The sequence below is a fragment of the Melopsittacus undulatus genome, chromosome 3 (assembly GCF_012275295.1).
Source record: "Melopsittacus undulatus isolate bMelUnd1 chromosome 3, bMelUnd1.mat.Z, whole genome shotgun sequence".
In the NCBI taxonomy this organism is placed as follows: domain Eukaryota; kingdom Metazoa; phylum Chordata; class Aves; order Psittaciformes; family Psittaculidae; genus Melopsittacus; species Melopsittacus undulatus.
In genome coordinates, this window is record NC_047529.1 from 22315021 (window position 1) to 22339269 (window position 24249).

General features: G+C 38.9%; 1 protein-coding gene across 1 annotated transcript; it reads right to left on the reverse strand.

Moving 5' to 3' along the window:
- Positions 1–16046: 16046 nt before the first annotated feature.
- On the reverse strand, positions 16047–21951 carry TDRD15 (tudor domain containing 15). Its single transcript, XM_005146504.3, is given in 2 exon segments — positions 16047–20240; positions 20242–21951. Coding segments are annotated over 2 exon segments (5901 nt in total). The 5' UTR covers positions 21949–21951.
- Positions 21952–24249: the final 2298 nt, after the last annotated feature.

A 24249-nucleotide genomic window follows, 5' to 3' on the forward strand; every position in this document is an offset into this window, starting at 1 on the left:
AACAAAACTGAAGAACATTTCTAGTAACAAATGGTCAACTAGCCATTCTGCATGAATGATGTCATGTGACAAGTTTAAATTCAGATGTAATACCTTTCAAAAATTCATTCTGTATCTCAAGCAAAAATCAGTCGATTGATGTGGATAATAGAGAAAAAAAATCCTTAGTCCTGTACTGAAAACTGAAACCCATACAGACCTACCTGGCCTAAGGCACTCCAGTTCCTTTCAACAGCACACAAGAAATGAATGTGACCTAGCATTATATTTAGACACAGTAGTAACCCCAGAAGAGCTCACTGGGTACCTACTCACAGCTTTACAAGTAAATGCAGGTTTCATACAAAATCTAGAGCAAATCAAAATCTGTTGCAAACTCCTCAACTGCCCAGATACCATGTACTAGAAATCTAACTACTTGATCATAAAAGCCCTCTGGGATCTTTAAAACTGATTTTTTAGTATTTGTTTGTTTAACTTTCTTTTTCCTTCTTTTGAAACACTGACTGTTACCATTTTTCTATCAGAGCATCTCCTTTCATTCTGCAATTCCCTCTCACTGCTACAAACATATACTGCATTTGTCCTAAGGCCAAAGGCAGATGTCACTCAACCTGGCTTGAGCCTTAAATCCACTTTGAAAATGAACAGTTTTTAAATGTGTCTGCTGAGGGGGTATGCCAGAAGAAGCAATGGGGTTGGCATTCCTCCTTTTGCCCAAAGCCCTTCAGGATGAAAAATGGGGAACAAACTAGGCACACCAGAGTGCAGAATACTGCTGTAATCTCTACGAGACCCCTCTGCTCCCCATTCCTACTACAGCCTCATTCCTCACCTGCTCGCAGCTTTCAATGCTCTATCACATAAGACACTCACATGCACTTTTTTAAACTATGTCTATATAGATTTTTTTTTTATCTATCCAGGATCACCTCATCCATATTTTTGGGGGGTAAGCTTCTGCACAAACTAATCTGATCCACAGTTCCAGCCTTTATTCAGTTACAACTCAGCACCCACATATACTCACCTATCCCTTTACAATTAACTACTCTGTAGCTGAAAAATAATACTCCTGCTAATCAGAAAGAAACAGAATGGTTTTATGTTCCTACTGAAATTCTGCAGCCAGATTAGCTACAGGGCAATGGGTCCTCACCCCTTTGTGTGTCCTCTTCATTGCATAAAAACAGAAAGAAAGATGGTAGAGCTCCAATTAAATATTATTATTCTCCTCCATATTAATAAATAGCTAGCCTAGAAAACCAATTTCCTCCATAAATTTGCAGATTGTTACATATGACACTGCCTATTAATATTTGCATTTAGAGACTTCCACTTATAAAAAAGCATGCAATTATGTCTTTGCTATTAACTATGCTACACAAAGATAAATGCTGTTTAAACCTGCTGCAGATTCTAAAGGCCACAGAGTTTTTATAAGTAGGTCATTTTAAATGACAGTAATTCAAGATTGGTCAATTCCCTGCCACTACAAAGAAGAATCAGGCAGATAGAACATATTTAACTTTAACAAATTCCATCATTTTATGAAACAATTCAGCATTATGCTAATTTTTATACTGTATGCTTCTCTTTTTTCGAAGAATTAAGACTTAGCCTCCTCAGATCAGCCTGGGAAACTTTTCATTGTGAGAATTATCTACAAGACCACCTAAAAAATAAATGGGATTATTTTATTTTTGTGCAAATGGCTTCTTATGCTGGTATCTTCGTCTTTCGTAGCTTCAGTTTAGGAAAAGTTAATGCAAAGTCTCCACCTGGTGGCCAATCACATTTGGGTGAAATCGAAACATCTTCCTACCTGGTCAACAAAATATTTTCATCTCTCTCCTACTTAGTCAAGCTATTGCTTAAAACTGGTTGTTACGGTTAAATAGAAAAAAAAAAAAAGAGAGATTTCAGAATCTATCACTATCTACTGAGTATACAATGCTATACATAGGTACCTCCCTGGTTTGTAATTTTGCACAGATTAGCACTCTGCTGGCCATGCTAAATGATGTGATAACTTCAACTTAAAAGGTGGTATCTTTCCAAAATCTATTCTGCATCTCAAGCAAAAATGAGAAGACTGATGTGGACAATAGGAAGAGGTGTCAGTGTCTTGATATTTCGTTTTGATACACACAATACCCAAGGAGACCAACCAAGCATGCGGAGAAAAATGTGCGGAAGGGCTTAACAGGGTAGTCTGTGATACAAAATTAAAAACTCTATTTTCCATCAGAAATTGAAAAATTCATAGCAGAGGTAGAGATAAGTAATGGGACAATTGAGCTAAAGAAAAAAAGAAAGGTAATTAGAGGAAGACGATAGTTCATCAAAGAACAAAGCTCAGTGCTGTGGGTTGAGCCCGGCTGGAGGCAGGTGCCCACCAAAGCAGCTCTATCATTCCCGTTCTCAGCTGGCAGGGGAGAGAAAATACAGCAAAAGGCTCATGCCTTTTGGACAGGGAGAGACCACTCACCAATTACTGCCATGTGCAAAACAGATTCAACTTGGGAAAAGTTAATTTCATTTCTTAGCAATCAATTTTTAGAATAGAGTAGGATAATGAGAAATAAAACTGAATCTGAAAATACCTTCCCTCCACCACACTCCCCTCTTGGGGTCAATTTCAATTCCAATTTCTCTACCTCCTCTCCCCAGCAGTGCAGGGGGATTGGGAATAGGGACTGTGGCCAGTAATTCATCACACACTGACACTACCATTCCTTCCTCCTTAGGGGAGAGCTCCTCACAGTCTTCCCCTGATCCAGTGTGGAGTCCATCCCACAGGAGACAGTCCTCTATGAACTCTTCAATATGAATCAATCCCACGGGCTGGTTCTTCACCAAATGCTCCAGCACAGGTCCCTTCCATTGGTGTAGCCCTTCAGGAACAGACTGCTCCAGCGTGGGTCCCTTGCAGGGTCGTAAGTCCTGCAGCAAACTTACTCTAGCATGGGCTCCTTTCTCCATGGAGCCACAGCTCCTGCCAGAAGTCAACTCCAGCATGGGTTTCCCACAGGGTCACAGACTCCTTCAGGCATCCCTCTGCCCCAGTGTTGGGTCCTCCATGGGCTGCAGGTGAGGATCTGTTCCACCATGTACCTCCATGGGCTGCAGGGTCACAGCCTGCCTCACCATGGGCCACACCACAAACTGCAGGGGAGTGAATCTGTTCCAGTACCTGAAGCACCTCCTCCCTTTCTGCATTGACCTGGATGTCTGCAGGACTGCTGCTCTTACCTTACCTCATGCCTCTCTCTGACTGAAGTTACACAGAAGATTTTTCCCCTTCTGAAATTCATTATCCTAGATGTGCTACCATTGTGACAGCTGGGCTCCATCTTGGAGCCAGCTAGCACTGGCTCTTTCAGACGTGGGAAGTTTCTGGCAGCATCTCATAGAAGCCACTCCTGTAACTTCTCCCCCTCCTCCCCCCAAAAAACCCCAAAACCAAAATGCTTCCCATGCAAACCCAACAGATTCAGAAAATTAATCTAGCAGTTACCATAGAATGGTTTGGGTTGGAAGATCACCTTAAAGATCATCTAGTTTCACCCTGCCATGCACTAGACCAGGTTGTTCAAAGTTCCATACAACCCAGCCTTCCAGGACCACTGGAAGTAACAAAATTTAACCACAATTTTAAACAAATCAGTTTGTGCATGCCCTGGTTTCAGCTGTAAAAGTTATCTTTTTCTCCTTCCTAGTCGCTGGTGCAGTGCTCTGTTTTGGATTTAGTCTGAGAACAATGCTGATAACACACCAAGGGTCTAATTGTTGCTAAGTAGCACTTATCCTGATCAAGGATCATAGAATAGTTAAGGTTGGAAAAGACCTCAAGATGATCTAGTTCCAACCCCCCTGCCATGGCCAGGGACACCTCACCCAAGGCTCTGTCCAATCTGGCCTTGAACACTGTCAGGGATGGAGCAATCACAACTTCCTCAGGCAACCCATTCCAGCACCTCACCACCCTAACAGGAAAGAATTTCTTCCATATATCCAATCTAAACTTCCCCTGTTCAAGTTTCAACCCGTTACCCCTTGTCCTATCACTACAGTCCCTAATGAAGAGTCCCTCACCAGCATCCCTGTAGGCCCCCTTCAGATACCGGAAGGCTGCTATGAGGTCTCCATGCAGCCTTCTCTTCTCCAGGCTGAACAGCCACAACTGTCTCAGCCTGTCTTCATAAGGGAGGTGCTCCAGTCCCCTGATCATCCTCATGGCCCTCCTCTGGACTTGTTCCAACAGTTCCATGTCTTTTTTATGTTGAGGACACCAGAACTGCACACAATATTCCAAGTGATGTCTCAAGAGAGCAGAGGGGCAGAATCACCTTCTTTGACCTGCTGATCACACTTTTTTTGATGCAGCCCAGGATACGGTTGGCTTTCTGGGCTGTAAGTGCACACTGAAGCCAGCTCATGTTCATATTCTCATTGATCAACACCCCCAAGTCCTTCTCTGCCCAACCTGTAGCTGTGCCTGGGATTGCTCCAACCCAGGTGTAGGACCTTGCACTTGTCATGGTTAAACTTCATGAGGTTGGCATCAGACCACCTCACAAGTGTCTCAAAGTCACTCTGGATGGCATTCCTTCCCTCCTGCATACCAACTGAACCACACAGCTTGGTGTCATTACAAACTGTCTTTTCAGTTTCATGCTCTGCCAGTAAGGAGGGACATGGGAAGCTGTGAGGGAGCAGAGACAGGGCACTTGAGCCAAACTAGCCAAAGGTATATTCTATACCACAGCACATCATGCCCAGTATATAAACTGGGAGAGTTAGCCAGAAGGGACTAATCACTGCTCAGGTCAGACTGGGTATCAGTGAGCAGGTGGTGTGGAATTGTATTGTGCATCACTTGTGTTTATTGCTGTTTTTCCTTTTCCCTTTTAGTTTTATATTCTCTCCCCTTGTTATTTCCCTTATCTTTATTAGTAGTAGTTCTATATTACACTTTAGTATTAGACTGTTCTTCTCTCAATCCATGGAGTTAACGTTCTTTCAGTTCCCCACACCATCCCTCCCAGGGGGAAGGGGAAGAGAGGGAGTGAGCAAATAGCTGCATGTTGGTGAGTAACTGGCTGGGCTTAAATCACAACAGTGCACTTGCCATGCATGATGGCTGAATGGTCACTTAGCAGTGCAGCAGTGGATGACACTGTACCATCTGGTGAAGAAGATGTTTTTCTATTACAGGACTTAACTTACATAATTACTGTCCAAAGATATACATTCCAAGTAAAAATGAAAAAAAAAATGCACTACATAGGGATCTTTTTATTTTATTTAATGAAAACATTGCAACTATACTGTAAGGTTAATGCAAATGGCACCTAAATACATTTTTAACAACAACTTTATTTACCCTCTCTTTAAAGCCTCTTTGAATCAATCTTGTGCATGATCCAGTTCATCAATCTTCTGGTTTGAGTATCTCTGGTGAGCTAAGCCCATCACTAGCACAACTGTTTACTGGTTTTGACAGGGACAAAAATAATAGCATGCCATAATCACCAGAACAGTTTTTGACCTAATGATCCAAAATTAAATGAATATACACATTCTCTTTGGCAGCATTTATCAAATCATAACTTGTTAGAGCAGATACTGTGGATTCATATTATAGAACTGTAAATTTATAGGCCATTGGTCTTTTAGTCATTTTGAGAGTTTGCATCTTGATTGAATACTTGCAGAAAAAAAAACAAACCAAAACAACAAAACCCACAAATAGAGTACTACTAAGACTAGCAAAAATTTTTGTTTAATACAAAATCTGTTCTATAGTGGCTTTAGAAGAAACTCTGTGTGTGTGTGTGTGTGTGTGTGTGTGTGTGTGTGTGTGCATAAGGGTTTCTATTTGAATGGGACAGGATTTCTCTGGAACTGTACAATACTGCTCTTTCCAGAACAGCAGATGAGAAAACCAGCCATCTCAGATACACAGTCACTAATGCTGATGTGGCTATTCTTCTGCATGCTTTCCTTTCAGGGCTATTCCACCTTGTATGAAATAGCTACACAGTCACTGAAGCAAGGAATAATAAAATATAAAAAAACATATCTGGACTTTCATAGAGCAGCTTCAAGATTAACCTCTAGGCTCCCTCCTGTACCCATCCAAACTGTGGCTCAGCCCTCGATAGGGCCCAAGATCACCCACCAGCTCACACAAGTATGTACTCTACAGGTATGCTGAGCTACCCACTGGCAGTGTGCCTGTGAGGAGAAAGGAGCATCATAACCACAGCAAGTCAGACCATCCAAAGATGTGTAGAGTCAGAATGTAAAGACAATCAACTTCACTGCAAATTTTAACTCCATAACCAAAACCAAACATGAAGGTATTTGTGGGGGTATTTCTACCTGTCAAGTTATTCCTGATCTTGTATTAAAAAAAGCTATTATTTTTACTCACATTCAGTGTGGTATGAATCAAAGACCTACAAACTCCTGCTATGGAGAATAAAAAATGTTAATTTAAAAAATAATACAGAAGTATTGTGGAAAGAGGAGTACCTACGAAAGACTCTCACAGAAGAATGAACAAGACTTTCCCAGATGCACCACATCACAGAATAAATTTTGAAGGGAAAAAAAAAAAAAAAACAAACCAAACCAACCTCCAATGTCATCTCTTTCAGTCTTGCTGGTTCCTTTCAGGCACTTCATCTAATCTAGTTTTAAATAAGCCACATAATGAGGTTTCTACAGGTTCCCCCGGGAACTATACTACAGTTTAATAGAACTCATTTTCAGGAAGTTTAAATTATTTTTTATTTCTTCCTATTACTTCTAGTTATATATATATATCATATAATTCATACAATAAAATTTTCTTGAAATACAGTAAATAGCAATCTTTTTTTTTGCAAGAAAGTAACCCTTACCAACATTAATAAACTTACTCATTTCAACAAGGTTTTCTTCTTCAAATCAACTTAATTCTGTTGAAAGGTTAACAAAGTAAAATTGGAGTAAAAGTTTCTCTGTCAATATATTTAACAGATAATAATGTTACAAGGTATCCTACAAATGTGTCCCACTTGAAAATTAGGGTTATTATTACTGAGGAGATATGTCAGGTAAGTGCACATTCGCTTAAATTGAAAACCTCCTTACTTAAAAATATTTGGAGTGTAAAATTAAGAGGGAAGGGGCAAAAACTTCCATTAAATTCTTACTGCCTATATGAATGAAATAAGCTCTCTGCTTTCCTTTTAGCTTTTTTCCTCTACTTTTAGCTCAGCCAAATTCACACTCCTTATCACATTTAACTATATATGTGCTGGAACACCTCTTCTGTGAAGGCAGACTGAAAGAGCTGGGCTAGTTCAGCCTGGAGAAGGCTCCATGGAGATCTTAGCCTTCCAGTACCCTAAAGGGGGCCTACAAGAAATCTGGAGAGGGACTTTACAAGGAAATGACAAGGGAAGGAAAGGACAAGGGGCAATGGCTTTAAATTGAAAGAGGGGAGATTTAGATTAGATATTTGGAGTATGAGGGTGGTGAAACACTGGCACAGGTTACCCAGAGAAGCTGTGGCTACCCCATCCCTAGAAATGTTCAAGGTCAGGTCGGATGGGGCTTTGAGCAGCCTGGTGTAGTAGAAGGTTTCTCTGCCTGTGACGAGGGCTTTGGAGGTTCCTTCCAACCCAAATGATTCTATGATGCTGTAAGACACTTGCTGACAAAAATATGTTACACTAGAAGACTTGTATACTAGAAAGAAACTTTTTGCTACTGTAGTATATTGTATGTCATTAAATCACATGAAGATGGTGCCCTAATATGATGCGCCTAAGATGGTGTCACTAATAAGTGACAGTTCTGGTAAAGGTTATGTGTTTCTGAAGTATGGCATGGAGGTAATTAGGTGTATCTATACTACACCTATGCTACATTATCTTGATTGTGTGTTCCTATATAGTAACAAGCCTGAATATGATACATAGTCTAGTATTAAGCACTAATCCAGTTGCCCAAATGAGGCCAAGCTGTTAGTTACCAGAGAAACTGTCTATTCCCAAACTGAATCATCTATAACTAAGTCAGGTACTTCTACAATACAATGTGCATAATCTACGAAAATAACAATTGTCAAAGAGTAAAGCTGGAATAGATGTCTCACTGCCGTTTGTTCTGACCCACACTCAAAGTGCAAGACTTTGCCCCTGTGAGAGACACGTGCTCAAAGCACAGGTAACTTCTAAGCCAGGGCAGGTTGCCCAAGAGCCTTTTTCAGTCAATGCTTTGTGTCTCCAAGGAATGGAAAATCCACAGCCTCTCTGGCAGTGCTTAGCTGCTCTCACTGGGAATAAAGTTTTTTTTTCCCTTTGTAAGTGATTTCCCTTGCTGTAACTTGTGTTCACTTCTCTTCCACCTTCTACTGCACACCTCTGAGAAATATCTGGTTGTGCTTCCTCTATGTCTTCAGTTTAGGTAGTTGAAAACAGCAACTAAATCCAGCCTAGTATGTGGGTAGACTTCCTCACTACACTGGCACACTGTTCACTCACACTCAACCTGCTGTCCACCAGAACCACAAACAGCTGATACTGGATACACCCTCTTTTCTGCAGGCCTGCCTTCCAGCCACTCAGTTCCCAACTTGTACTGTTGTAAGGGTTGTTTCACTCCAGCTGTCCCTCCCTTGAACTTGTGTGTGTCCAGTTTGCCCAGAAGTGGTCCCTAGCTCCATCTTCCTAATCCATCCTCAAATTCCTGGTGGAAACAAAACACTAAAAATATAATACTTACAAAGAAAACTAACAGCATGAATGAGGATGTATAGACCAGATTAAATGAAATCTTATCAGCAAGCTTTAAGCAGAATTATACTGTCCAGGCTCAGACTGGCTATTAGCATCTTGTTCAGCAGCTGCTGTACCTGCAGGCACCTGCAATTACTAGCTGCCTTTCTGTCTGCTTTCCAGATTCCCCAGGCACTGGGAAGGGTGACCCTGAGCACGTCCTGAACTACTTCAGTTTCGGCAGCTCAGTGCTTATCTCTCAAATAGACCCAGTTGGAATCCAAGCATGGCCTTTTTTCCACCTACATTCTTTTGGGGCCAAGCATTCAAAAAAAGCAGATGTTTCTACTTCCTAGCCCTTACAGGTCCCCAGTTATGAAAAGGCTACTCTGAGAGAACTAATCATGAGAATTAATCATGGGGCAAAGCTCTTAGCCTTTTTTTTTGTTTTCTTTTTTCTTTTCCAGAGAAGACAGTTGCAAACACTTACCAATCAACACTTAATGGTTAAATCATCCACCTAGAAAATGAGAGATGTTTTCAGCTTGAAAGTGTCCAAAAACATACTTCCATCATCAAATTATAATGGCATAGGGAGTCTTTCATTCCCTCCTCTTAAAACTGTTCTACTGTGGACAAAAATGACCAGGTCACAGAAGCAACATTTTAAAGGACATACCTTAATCCTGCTAAGTTAGGCTACAAAATCATACTGTTTTACACAAGGAATCCCATACAGCTTGGTGCACTGCTGCACATCACTGGAAGAAAGGGGAAACCTTTCTTGAAATGCCATCGTCTGTAGACACTTTTCCTGGGTTGTGGCTATAGGTTTACTGGGAACTTGTGTTTTATGAATGACTGCTCACTGTGTTGAATGAGCTATCTACTGACATGTAGCTCAGGAAAGACTACACGGGCAGAAGTCCCTTCTTAGATTCCACATAAAGTACCTAGTTTTAGAAGGTGTAGCATTTAGAATAGATTCGCACCCTCAGTTTTCCACACCCAGTTTCTAGACCATCTTAAATACCACATTGAGAGGTGAAGACTTCCCCATACAGGAAGCCGTGGCATTCCCCAAAGGTTTCTGTGCCTGGAACAGGAGACTCAAAACACAGCTAGATGCTAGATCTAGAGCTGTAATTTTTTTGTAAGGAATTATGTCTCATTAAGCACAAAATAAGGCATACCAGATTTCAGTCAACTTTTCAGTCCGGCTATCACAGCAGACCCCACAGCCCATACCACAGCACAGGGCAGATGTTTCAGAACATACTCTAAATGCCTCACAAGTTGCATGGAGAAATGCATAAACCAGCCAACCAGAAATACTGAGTACAGGCACCTGAGATGCCACTCTTCTTTAATCAGCTTATGCTGCAGGTAGGTTCCTCCATCCACTCAGCCCTACAGCTGAAATTAGAAGTAAAATTTGTCTCATACACTAATGCGCTTATCCTTTAAAATAGAACGAATACCGTGAAGTAGTCCAGTGCATTCTATCCAAGTGAAGGAAATGCAAAGCTAGCTCTCTATTACAGAGCAAAGTTGTTAATTTGTGTTTTCTTATTTTTCATCTTTCAGATATGTGCTTTAATCCCAGAACTATTAGTTATTTGATCTCTCTTGCTGAAGGTGCCCTGCTTTGCAGAAAAGGATCCAAGATTAATTAGGGAAAATAAAGGGTGTAAAACACAAGGAACATGACTGGATTATGAAAGTTCCAATGTCTGTTCTCAGAGTTGTTTCATCAATGAGTGTTTAATATAAAAATGAGTAAGAATTCCTTTGTGGAGAAACTGAAGCATAGGTTTTCCCCTGCCCAAGAAATTGTCTGGCTCCTAGATTGAACTCCTATGGCTAAAGAGAGACATATCACAGCTCTTTAATGCTTTTTGTACAGTAAAACAGCTTCATGGGGGTGAGCAGCAAGCTTATAGCTTGAAGGTGGGAAATGAGAGATGAAGCTTTGAACCCCCAGAGGCAGAAGGGGGCTTAATGCAAAAGTAAGCGAAATTCCACATTATATGGAATGTCAGATTAGAGGAGATCAATGGCTCTATGGCTTAAAAGAAAATGAACATAATTAAAGAGCTTGATCATATATTATGTGTTGAGTTCAAACTCCTATGAAATAAGGGTGATTAAATACTGAAGAATTAATCAAAATCAAAGTCTTGTCAGTGTTTTCTCTCAACACCATGGTATTTCTTTAAAGTAAAAAAAAAACAAAACAAAACAAACTAAATCCATTTAAACCCCACTTTCTTTTATTTTTTAATTACTATTATTTTTAGCAAGATAATTTTACAGAACTAGGTCCAGTTATATTTCAGGATCACCTAGTAAAATTCCTGATGCTTGCTGTTCACTAAAATTACATCACAATCGTAAGTTTAATTCCTTCATTATTCAGATCTGGAAGTGGCAGTCCTAGAAACATTAAATCTGCAGGAATCAAGTTAGCTGTCCTTAAAGTCAGTTCAGAGCTGAATACAGATTTTCATTATTTGTTTTCACAATGTTTATTATTATGGGAAAATTGATTTCTGAAGGAAATAAAAGAAGGTATTTTCAAATATGTCTATGAAATTTCATTAATAAATAGAAATTTACTGGGCACTAATAGCAATTTGCATATTTAAGTGCTTTTGAATAACAGCCTGAAAATAGACTATTTATCTACAGAAATCAGGAACTTGCCACCAAACATTTTCTTACATCAGAGCTTCCCTAAAACAGCATCCCCAACCTTTTTCTCCTACTCTGCTTATTCTAACGTTTTGTCCTTTCTCAGAAAAAAAGCAGAGAGATCATGACTTAAAGGAAACTTAAGAGGGTTAAACACCCCAGAGACGCCTGCTGGAGGCGTGCCAGTGTGCTGGGAATCACAGGGTGTCACTGCAGCTCACTGGATTCATCAGAAACAAGCAGTAAACTGGTAAGAGCTAAGAGCAAGGTGGCTTCCAGAAGCATCACCACCATACAAACACCTCCTAAGCGAATCCAAAGAGGAGTTAAGCTATTACAACTGCTTTCACACCAAGCGTTTTCTCCTGCCCCACACATGCTGAGGGCTATAAAGCATTCCCAGCTCTAACTGGAACAGCTTTCCAAGTCTCAAGTCAGCTGGTAAAGCTTTCTACAATAGCAAAGCTGTCATTTTCGGGGAATCCAGGCTCCTCCAGAAGCATTCAAAGTGTATCCTGATGCTTTTGCCCTGGCAGACTGCATTGTCTCCCACTTACAAACAACTCCTTGACTTTCCGAGTACAGTCTTTCCTCCCCCTCTTCTCATACCTCTACATATATCTATAGCACACACACTCTGCAATGTCTCCACTGAAGCTCATATTTTATCTCAACATATAAATTATAAAACATAGCTGACAAAGGCCTTTAACACCTATGGCATGAAGTCTAAGCTCAAATATAACATTGATGGATCATGCTGGGGAGCAAAACACTTTGGTTAGTACTGACACCTAAACTTCTGTCTGAAAGCCCAAACTTCTATGATTTCTGGTATATAAGAACATTCAGTAACTAGTCAGCCAATTCAGAATTACTGAACCACTCATCCCATACCTCCAGTGAAGCCTTTTCCTTTTCTCCCTCTCTTTCTACAGGAATCCTTAATGATCCCAAATCTCCTCCTCTCAGGCCCATTATTTCTGCTGGCCAAGGGTTATTTCTCTTATATCTCTTTCTGGAGATAGTATAAGGTTACTTCTAAATCAGCCAGAAAGGATCAGTGAAATCAGGAAGAGATGCTCTTCCTCTAGGGAGTAACACTGCATGTGGTAAGCTACTAAACCTCAGACATCTTATTGTACAGTTACAGTACCATAAAGCTCCCTCAGGAAAACAAAATAAAAATTACATACACACATCCCCTGGTCCCATGTGTCCCAATCATACCACCCCACCAGTATCAGGTGAGCTTTATGAAACATTGTAAAGTGCCAGAACATTAGAAAAACATCTAAGTAATAATTTTAAGTAATATTTTTAATGTAGTTTAAATCTTCAGCAATGCACATCTTTAAAAGTAAATAATGGAAAATGTTTCTCAAACTGCATACAAATCTAAACATGTTTTAAGTAATGGTATTATAATAGTATGCCTATCTGGCACGTAAGGCATGGCTGCCTTTGCAGACAGTACATCTGACCTGCACAAAGCAGACAAAGACTATGGTATGCACTTCATCTAGAAAGCTGTATAGGCAGAAAACTGATGTCATTCATACAGCATTCAAAAGCAAACCTTGATGTGGCACTGGACAGACATAATCCACACCACGCTACTATCTAGAGGTCAAGGATTGCTGCTTGGCACTACCTCACAAAGAACGTACTCGTAGCTTGAGCTTTTTCACAAGGTGTTCACCAACCACAAAGGTCACAGAAAGCTTCAAAATATTCTGAGTAACTTAGGCATGGCAAGTCACACATGGACAATAAGCATTTTATTATTCATGACAAAAAGGCAGAATACTGAATACATCAATACACACAGGAATATTTTTAATTACAAACAAATGCAACCAGTTCTCTATCACTATCATGGATTTAAAAAGTAAAAATAATCAATGACACAGTATAAACAAATATAGAAATACATTTAGTAAATACAACCAAATGATAAGCAGTAGTTTCTATTAAAGTTTTACCAAATCATATTAGTGTTTTTGCTCAGAATTATGCTTGCACAGTAACAAATAGGATAGCACACCTAAACTTCCAAATCCTAAATAAATTACTTTTTTTTTTTTCAACTATATTACAAGTATAGCCTCTTCTACTTCCAAGAAAAATTGTTACATCTGAGGTTGGGGCAGGGGAAGTACACACCAGAGAAAGGCAACTGGGAAAATAATCCATAGCCAGACATCCTAGCAATATAATCTAAAAACCGTAATATTACCTTGCAATGCACTTCTGAAATCCATGTCAACAGTGGCAACAAAAGGCATTCTATATATTCACAGATGCAGCACAATCCTGAAAATACTTCCAATTATCTAGTTTTTATCTTAAGCACTTCGGGTATCAGACCTTCAGCAAAGGAAATACTTTATTATTGCAAGCTAGACTCTATGAGTTGAGCACAACACACACATTCTTGCAAATACATCTAACATTTGCAACTGTAGAACATAAAAATACTACACACAAAGCTATTTTTTTTCTTAATCATTTTTAGGCTTCATTTTGTAACATTAGTCAAGCAGTGTTCTACAACTATACAGAACCTAAAGCACAATATACATTAGCAAAAAAAACCCAAAACCAAACCAAGAAAACCTAACTTAAAATTTGCAAGTCCTGTTCATGTAATATTAATAATGACTTGCATTTAGGGTGCCCAGATGATCTTGAAAAATAAAAGACACCCAAGCACCTACTGTTACAACTGAATGACAGCCAGAAGGTACAGAGTTAATGAACTCTTAGGTGTCAATGCCTCTACATGAAAGTATTACTTGACACTACAATGAAGGTAGCCCAGCGAAGTACCTAACACACCAGGTAAGCTTGTAATTTTAACCAAGAAAAATATAAAATTCTGCAACAATAAATTAAAATATTGTAATATGAAGAAAAACATTAATAACAAATGGTTACAAAAAAACCCTCAATTTAATCAATACACTAACGTGACTTCTGATACTTTAGCTAATATTATCTTATGCATCTTCTGATTCACTAATGGGCATCTTTCACTTGTACGCAGAACTAACTTTGTAAAGATCTGCTGTCATTGTCTTATTTCTTACTTATTCAGATTTCCTGGACATGTCTCTCTCCTCTGAAAATAAAAAGGGAATCTGTTTTCCAGACAAGGCTGTCAGGTTTTCACAGAAACTAAATACACCATGATATGCAAGGCTAGGTGTTCTTAGATCTTATTTTCAAATAGAGATGCATCAGATATACTGTCTATCATTAGGGCTGTATTATTTTTTTCATTTAAATTCAATCACAGGGCATATAAAGAAACCCCTTACACTTCAGGCCTCTTCACACTTATCACTGTCTCAAAACCTGAGGAGGGAGGCAGGGGGGAAATGCAAAATTAAAAATAATAATGATAATAATTAAAAAATACTCAGAGAAACACCTAACAAATTGTTGTAATTTCAGAATGGTTACTGAAAAACACTGAGACATACGCAGCATACCATCACTTTTCAGTTCTGAAATTTCCACCTACCACAAAGAATTAAACAAAAAAAAAAAAAAACAACCAAAGAGGCTCTAAATATTTCCCTTCAAGATCAAACAGACTAAACCACAGAAAAAACTTCCTGTCTTCATTTTGACAGATAGGTGGGGAGGATGGAGAACACAGGCACATTCAGCAGAGAAAACAATCCCAACTGTGATGCAACTCAGCAAGAGAACTCTGAGACAGGTCAATGGCATCTTTGCAGCAAGAGCTAAACACCACCTAATGGGCATCTCTCCCATAAATGGGGATCCAAGGTTTTGGCTGTTAGCAAATATTCTCCTAACAAGAGCAGAGATACTCATAGGGAAACTTTGTAATTAGGAACAAAGAGGAGTATGTTTGACATCTTTTGTTTCCTGAGCACCCAAAACAAGGAGGCAACACCACCACTATACACCAGATGTTATGACAAGTTATATATGTATATACACACACATAAATTGTAAAGCACTCTGACAGATGTTTGCCAAAACCATGATTGTCTAATTAAATAAATATGTCTAGAGACCTTGGAGAGAGAAGGAAAAAAAAATGCACCTGGAATAATACCTTTTTTGTTGTTGTTTTGTTGTTTTTTTTTTTAATGAATTGACATAGTACTTCCCTGACTGCAGTCTACTTATTCAAATCTTTTGATAGTATCTTCACACACTGCCTTTCTAGACCATGGAACAGAGAATCACAAGTCTCATCCAGTGCTTCTGAAAGTATTAAGTCATTCTACTTATCACAGTGCTGAAAAAAAAAAAACAAAACCAACTTCTTCACAGTATTGTCCATCTTTTGCAGCTTTTCTTTCAGTGTTATATACGAACTCAGATCCTTTGTTAATGATATTTCAGCACCCACTTTACCAGATTTCCTTATTCTAAACTTCATCACAGATAACCCTATGGTTTGGATAACTTTTTTTTTTGTTGTTGTTTGTTTCACTCTTGCTTTATTTCTGTCAGCAAAATAGAGGTTTTGTTGTAACTATAATCTGGCTCACAAAGGGAAGCACAGTAACTAGCATTTGGATGCTTAGCCTATAAATCTGTTTTTTCTGATTTAATTCCATCAACTGGAATAAGACAGCACCTACTTCTATAGCAGGCTGCATGGCCAGCAGCAATTAAGGCATGAGCTAGATTGTTCTCCTTGTGCAGAACATCCACCTCTAACTTCATTTCGGAGCCATAGTGTTTAAAATGAAATATCAGACCAAGATTACTAAGAAGCTCCTGAAACAGAAGTTTAGCTTCATCACTCCAGTATTCCCCCTTGGCAGGAACTACATCATGTAAAGAGCAAGAGTATGCCAAGTGTGGTAAATAAGACAGACTTTTTGTTATGACTTTAAGTTTATGAATATCAGAGTAAGGGATGCTCTTCAGAAAGCCATAATCAATAAATCTAAGAACAACAGACTGACTTGTTACTTCACTAATTTCTGCCCTGCTCCACTGTGCTTCCAGTCCAAACTTGATCAAGCAGCTAGCACCAGGAGCCACAAGTTCTTGTGGCAAAGCTGGCAAGTTGTCAGGAAGGTCAGAGAGCAGCAAAGAGAGGTTTTGCATGCAACCAAATAAGCTTTCAAACTGGACACAGAAATTTGAAGGATCAGTAACTGCAGTTACAAACCCAGGATACCTTCTGCCACTCCGCAGCAACCATGTGATTGAATTTTTTTTTAATGATGTATCACACACCTTACAATCTGTATTACTGGATTTTTCTGGTCTAACAATAGTCTGACAATGACTTAATAGCATGTCCAAATACTCCTGAAGCAGAATTTCCCCTATTAAAATATCTACTTCCCAAATATGAGAGCATTCCAAGTATCTCAAAAACAAGATCCTAATTCCATGATCCAGGAGTGCATTTACCACATGGACAAACTGATTTTTCTTTATTTTCTTAAACCAAACCCATTTACAAAACACAGCCTGTTTAGGAATATTTCTAATCTCATCACTGAGCATCTTTGCATTATATAAGGACACCATCTCATACCTTCCGTAATCCATGAAAAAAACCAGCATTAACTTCTCTTGGACAAATTTCTTTATCACTCTTGACCGATACCACTCCAAGTTAATTTCAGATTTTGTCATGCATTCCAATCCTTCTTCAATGTCATCCACTCCAAGCAAATCACTTCTCTGTGCTTCTTTGACAAGCACTACATTTAACTCATGCAATACTTCCACATTTCTAAGTAACTGTACATGAAATTCTCCACTGTCTAAAATATTAACTACTTCTGCTCCTTCTACTTGTCCAGAATTTAGATATTGAGAAAGGACATTTAAGGGTATTTTGAAAGTGTTTTTCATCCTAACAGCCTTAGTTTTGCTTTGATCAACTAAACCATTCCTAGACCTCCTATATTGAGGACTCCCACTTGTAACCAGAATCTGGTTTGGCCTATTTTCCCAATCGAGTATCGGTGGTTTTTGCCACCTCGCCCTGCATTTTTTCAGCAGGTCATTAGACACAGATTTTCCATCACAAATTACATCTATTTCCCATTGCTCTCCATGCTGCTGTAAGAACTTGCAAGTGACTAGCTTGTTATTTTTTCTGCTTACTAAACAGGAAGTACTTTTGTTAGTCCGGCTTTCACTAGGAACACTTTTTACTCTGCTAAGGAAACAATGAACACTGAGCCTTGGCAAAGTTAAGAACTTCTTCTGAATCCTGCAGATTTTTGAAGGACTTACAATTGCTGCATTACCATAGTCAATGAACTCTATCTCAACAGAGTTTCTCTGTTTCAGAGCTTTAATAACTGCTCTATAGTAAAAACAATCAGTGTCATACTCTGCAACAATGAGGTCCCCTACCATGGGCTCATCTAAGCCATTTTCATGACCTGTGTTCTCCATAGTTTCATTTAACTCTTTTGCTAGTTGTGTTATTAAGTTTTCATCCTCTGCAAACTGAACATAGAAACTTGATGGACTATTCACATGAGAAATATAACCCACTACTTCAGAATCTACCTGAATATCACGTTGAGGAAGACTGATTAATTTAGGTACATTTTCATTACTCCTTTCCTGCTGACTTGTATAATTCAGTCTATCATTATGAGATTCGGAGACAGCATTTTTAGTTGCTTCCTTTGAATTTAAAGCAGGCTCTCCAACCAGAGGTTCCTCTCTGTGCTCCTGAACAGCACTGATGGTATTTCTATGAACTGGTTCTTCCCTATCCTGTGAAGTTGGAGGTTTTGAGGACCCACTACCCAACTTTTGTGTGATACATTCAGCATTCTCTTCATCTCCAAAATTCTGTCCAGTATCTGCCGGAGAGTACTCACTACATCCATGGCATTTCATTTCAGTTTTCAGTGTAACTCTTTTAGGATTGTTAGCTGTTACTTTGTTACTTTCTTTGTCATCTTCCATGTGACATACCACTCCTCTGCTACTTCCAATAAATCGTTGTGTATAATTTTTCAGTGTCAACTCTTCCAATACTTTCTCTTTAATTCTCTGACTTACTTTGAGCTGTCCATCATACAACTCCACAAGAATCTGTCCATCTGATTCTCTGGATACAATTACAGCCTTCAGCAGTTTATCAAGAAATGTTTCCTCAAACCATCTAGTAACTCTTGCTGGAATTTTTGTCTCCCTAAGATCTGACAGACAACATTTAATAGCTTGCATGGGTGTGAATATTAGGTCAGTGGCAAAGTCTGGAATAGGCATCAACTGGTCCCTCTCTACCACACTCTGATTTCCAAAATCCACAAAGTCAGCACACAAGCAGGATGCTGATTCCACAGGATAAGCCAAAGCTCTATAAAAGAGACCATCTTCAAAATACCTGGCTATACATAATTGAGTACTGCTGGTATCATATTTTGCATTATTTGGCATTTTACTTATGGCACTCACCTTCTTCATCAATGTCTCCAGAGTTTCAGTGTTTCTATTAAGCTGGCAATAGAATTCTGTGGGACTATGTATGTGAGTTATATAAATTTCCTCCTCATCTCCAACTTTCAAATTAAAAGATGAGTAGCAAAAACTGTACAGAGAACCCAAAGATGCAAGGTTTCTCAGACCAGTATATTCAGACTGATTGAGTCCACCACCCAGTTCTCTGAAGAATTCCTCTGCATTTATAAATGGAGTCTGTAAGTCAACTATATTGCATAAACAGTTGGGGCTTACAAGAGCAAGAGCATAAATTATACAAGTCAGAGGTCCTCTAGAAGCAGAAATGAAGTCTTCAAAACGTTTACACATTTCTTCAGACCAATTAAGCAAGTCAATCTGTAAAAGTACATTTTTAAGTGCACATCGAAATGCTTGACTTTCCAGAATAAGGAAATCAGGAAGAACAGCCTGAAGATCTTTAAGTAAAACTCTTTCTCGATAACCATAGTCTACAAATATCACATCAACTTCATTTGTGGATACTTGCTGCACAACAGTTGCTCTGTACCACTTCCCATCCTTGGGAGATTTAACAATACAGGCAAGCTGTCCGGTTTTGTAAGGACTGGTATGTTCTTCATAGTAACTCTGGATTTGTTCCATTAACTTATTTAGCTCTGGCAGTTTGCTTTGCAACTGGCATGAAAAATCTACTGGAGAAACAATGCAAGAACACACGACTTCAAAAACAGCTCCTGGTTTAAACACAAACTCTTTATAAAATAATTTCTCCTCACGTACCAATTTACACCTTTCAGCAACAGCATCTTTTCCAAAACAGGACAGCACAACAGATTCTCTTGGCACTGAAGGCACACTTAATGATTTTTCCTTATGCAATATCTCTCCATTTCCAGATACCTTATTTTTATGAGTATTACATGTGCTCTGCGAATTTACTTTTTTTTTCTTAATTTTGCAAGAATTAGGTGCTTGACTTTTTTTTGCTGAATTTCGAGTACGATCTCGTGCCCTTTCCCAGTATGCAGCATATCCAGCCTGAACCATACATGTGGCAACATTTCCTCGATTCAAACCATTCCTATAATGCACATTAACAATATGCTTGTTGCTTTCCTTTCCAACTACATGAAGCAGCAGTGGTGTATTAAACACTTTATCTTTGAAGAAATCAATTTCATTTTGAACCCATATCTCATCCACAGGAAATGTGCAAGCAAGTGCACAACACATAGCTAAAGCTGGTAAACTGGAAAACTCAGGAAGCAATGTTTTCACATTATACCAGGGTATTGTATCTGTATTCCCAAAATCAAAAAAAAAACACAGTAATGTTTACATGAAGCACTTCAACGACAACACCCCGATAATAATGCATGTCTTTGCTATACTGGGCACAGCACAGCTCTCCAGGCTCTGGGTTTTTAAGGACCATTTCATCAGCTCCACATTGGCTATATGTGGCTTCAATATTTTTCATCAAGGTTTGAAATTCATACTGATATTCATAGATTTGAATCCAAAAGTTAGATGGATTTATGACATATACTATAAAAGCAGTGTGGAAGGAATTAATTTTCATTTCTACCCTTTTGCAGTGGCTTGACAAAGAAATATCCCTTTTAGGTAAGCAGTTTTTTGTACATTTATTTTCAGCACAATTCTTTAATGAATTGTACCTCTTATAACATGGTTTGTAGTTTACAGCAATACTTGTGATCTTTGTTTCTGGAAGTGAGACACATGAAGCAACTGCCTCATTCAGGTTTTCTGACTGCTTAGCATGAATTCCAAGGGTTTGCTTTTGCAACGTAACATAATACAAGCATTTAATGTCATTGAATAAATCAACACGAACACACACCGAAGTCTGTTCTATCAAGGCCTGCATAAGTTCTTTCAGCTGGGTTTTTATTACTGTTTCATCCTGACTATCAAAACAAGACAGTGCGCATGGAAATGAGACCATTGGTAATGCCATGAACTCTACTTTAAGTTTCTGAACGCAACTAGATGGCACAGCTTCAATAATGCCAAAATCCATAAACCAGACTTCCACATGGTCAGAGAGAAACTGTTTTATCACTCCTCTATGCCATTTCCCATTTTGACTTTTGGCAGCACAGAGTAGCCCTAAACTACCAAAAGATTTCACATTTTCTGTACTGATAGCTTCATAGTACAAACGCATAGCTCCTGTCAAATCTTCCAGCTCTTTCTGCCATTTCTGTATCTGACAGTAAAATCTATTTGGGCTAATTGCAACAGTTATTCTTACGTTTTCTTGACTGCCAACAGGTAGACGTGGAAAGAGATCACCTGGAACTGGACAAAAATCTGTCGATCTCTCAGAATTACTGAAAGTAAGCAAATCCTTGACTGGAAGCTTCTGTTGTAACAACTGTGGCACTCTATTACGAAGCATTTCTTGGGGAAATGCTCTTAATGTTTCTACAATAAGATAAAACGAATCCCCATCAATAAATTTTCCTAACTGCAGCTCAAGAACATCACTAATTATCTTTGGCACTTCTAGAATAAACAATTGGTATGGCATAACAGCTTTCACATGACCTGTAATCTGTAATCCCACCAGAGATGAAAAATAGTTAATGGCTTTTGGACCCCATTTTTCTCCAAGAGGAAGTATGCTTGCAAAAACACCCCAAACCACCTTTGGAGGCAGTTTAAACAATTCATCACAAGCAGAGGCAAGATGTGTTTCCTTAACCACTAGAACTTGACCAGTATCTATAAGAAAAACCTTAGAGTTATTCTCTCTCTTTTCCAGAACTCTTCCCCTATGCCATTTTCCTTCTGTATCTTCCACCAAACAAGATCCACCAACGTTGATCTTATCTTGTACTTTGAATACACGCTGAATTTCATTTTGTAGTATGTAATAGTCAAGTTCACATCCTGCCTTATATTGGCCTTGGAACACTATAATCAAGCATTCAGGATGGCATTCTATGCAAGTTATCTTCAGTTTCATATCTACTGTGTTTGGTGAGGGAGCCAGAGATTCCATCCTGTCTGCAAAGAAAAGGAGCAAGATCAGCCTGATAATTTTCCAAATTTTTTCTTTGTCAGCTAATTCCTTACACGAAATTCGCTTTCAAAATACTTTAATACATATTATTACTCTTTCTGTTAAACTGTATACTAGTATTTAACAATGTCATGTTTTATGTGACTGGGATACACTTGAGAACTTTTTTTGTAAATAGATGTTCAGGTAACATCTGAAAAGAAGTACCTCTGGACTTGCTCTTGTGGCTACACGCCAATTTTATCACTTGAGAATAATTCATAATCAAAAAACTGCTCCCAGAATAACACAGAGAACTAAGGACTATATCAGAAAACAGAGGAAAGCAGACAGTCACAGAGAGGAGCAATGGACATTCAAGAATGCAGAATAAGACAGGACAGATGACTAGGACAATAACTGTATTTCTTCTCCGATAAAAGTATTTCTGCTTGAAGAAACAAAAGAGTGAAAAGCAATTAATGTCATTTGCACAATCTTTGCTCATTTCACAAATGTTATTTACATTTAGTAAACTTAACTGCACATCTCTCCAAAAAAGATCCAATTTCAGTATTTTCTTGCACTGGACTTGTTACAGGGAGTTTTGCAGGAGCTTACCTGCAAAAGTACTTCCAGTATGCTTTACTCTCTCTATAAAATGTGAAGGACCAACCCCTATTTATCCTGCATTTTCTGTGTAAATCACTTCTTCTAATTAATAATATCCTCTAGCCCTGTGCTTTACTATTTATATAATCTGGCTGCCTATACATTATGAGTTACAGCTGCAGCACATTTTAAACTCTTGTAATTGCAAGGACATACATTATTTATGTCCAACACTTCTGCACTGCGCATCAAGTAACAATTGTGCCAGGTGTGTTTTGTACCATCTCAACATACAGGTTGAAATGTTTATGTATCTTTAAACCCTTCAGTTACTTCTTTGAACTTCATCTATAATCTGCTCTTGAAGATCAGCTTCCAGTTCCATTCAAATTTGTCAGGGGATCTGTGATTTCACATTGTTTAGGCATGCACAGCCCTTCTACAACTTAACCAAGCAATTCCATTAAATAACCACTGTTCTAACAAAGTAGTTACAGTTAGACACCTCTGAAATGCCAAGACAGTGAATAAACACATAAGGATAGGCTGGACAAAGCATATGCCTGATACATGAATTTGCACATAAAGCTGAAAGTCAGCTTCAACTACAAGTTCTTAGGACAAGATCTCTCTCAGCCTGCAAAAGAAACTTCAACAGAAATGCCAAAACAACTTTTATTGCAAGTATCTGTGACGTATGCTACTGATTATAAAATCTGTCTTCACAATACTGATCCCTATCATTCCATTTACAGACAAAAAACCCCAACAAAACTAAACAAACAGAAAGCAGACCCAAACCACTCCTACTGTAAAGCTTACCAGAACATCTCAGGCAGGAGGAAGAAAGACAAGTCTTCCCAAAGAAAACCCCAAACCACCAGCTACCCCAAAACACCTCCCAGTAAAAGCAGTACCAAACCGAGGTCTGACAAACACCCACTTAAGAAGCACCCTTATCTTTCACTTTTCCTGTAATAAAACAGAAAACTACATGCGGAGGGGTGGGGGACAGTACGCTAATGGAAGCAAACAGCCTTCAAGAAAGGATTCTGTCTGCCTGGAAAAAAAAACACCTGATCATTACAGAGGATCATTTCTGAAGGTGCACCACTTACACTTTGGGTGCCTTTGCTCCCCGCCCCCAACCCCCCCCCCCCCTTCGCCCACTACTGAAACAAAGCCCTGGTTTCAGAAACATATAACAAACGAAACGAATGTGTGCATCAACATTTGCTTGCTCCTGGCACTGCACTGATACAGCATCCTGGTTTCAGCTGGAATAGTGTTTATTTTCTTTTCAACCATGACATACAGTCACATTTCTACAGCTCTCAAAATCATCTTTTGCTTTTTACTCACCTATATACCAGTTCAGCCTTAATTCATTCAGAACACACCTCCAGAAGCCTCAGCCCTCCTATTAACAACTCTGCATTTCTCTACAAGGAAAAATGATAGCAAGAAATTGGGAAGGGGAAAAAAAAAAGAAAACCAAAACAAAAACCAAGCCATTAAACATCCTTGAATTACTTCTCTAAATCCTCTTTCTCCCCAGCAAATACATCCTAGAAGAGTTCCTCACACCTAGTTTAACTAGAATGTTAAGATTTTTTAAAAAGTGTATTACAAAACTGAATGCACCTTCTTAAAACCATGGTAAGACCATTCTTTCTTCACAGCAGCTCA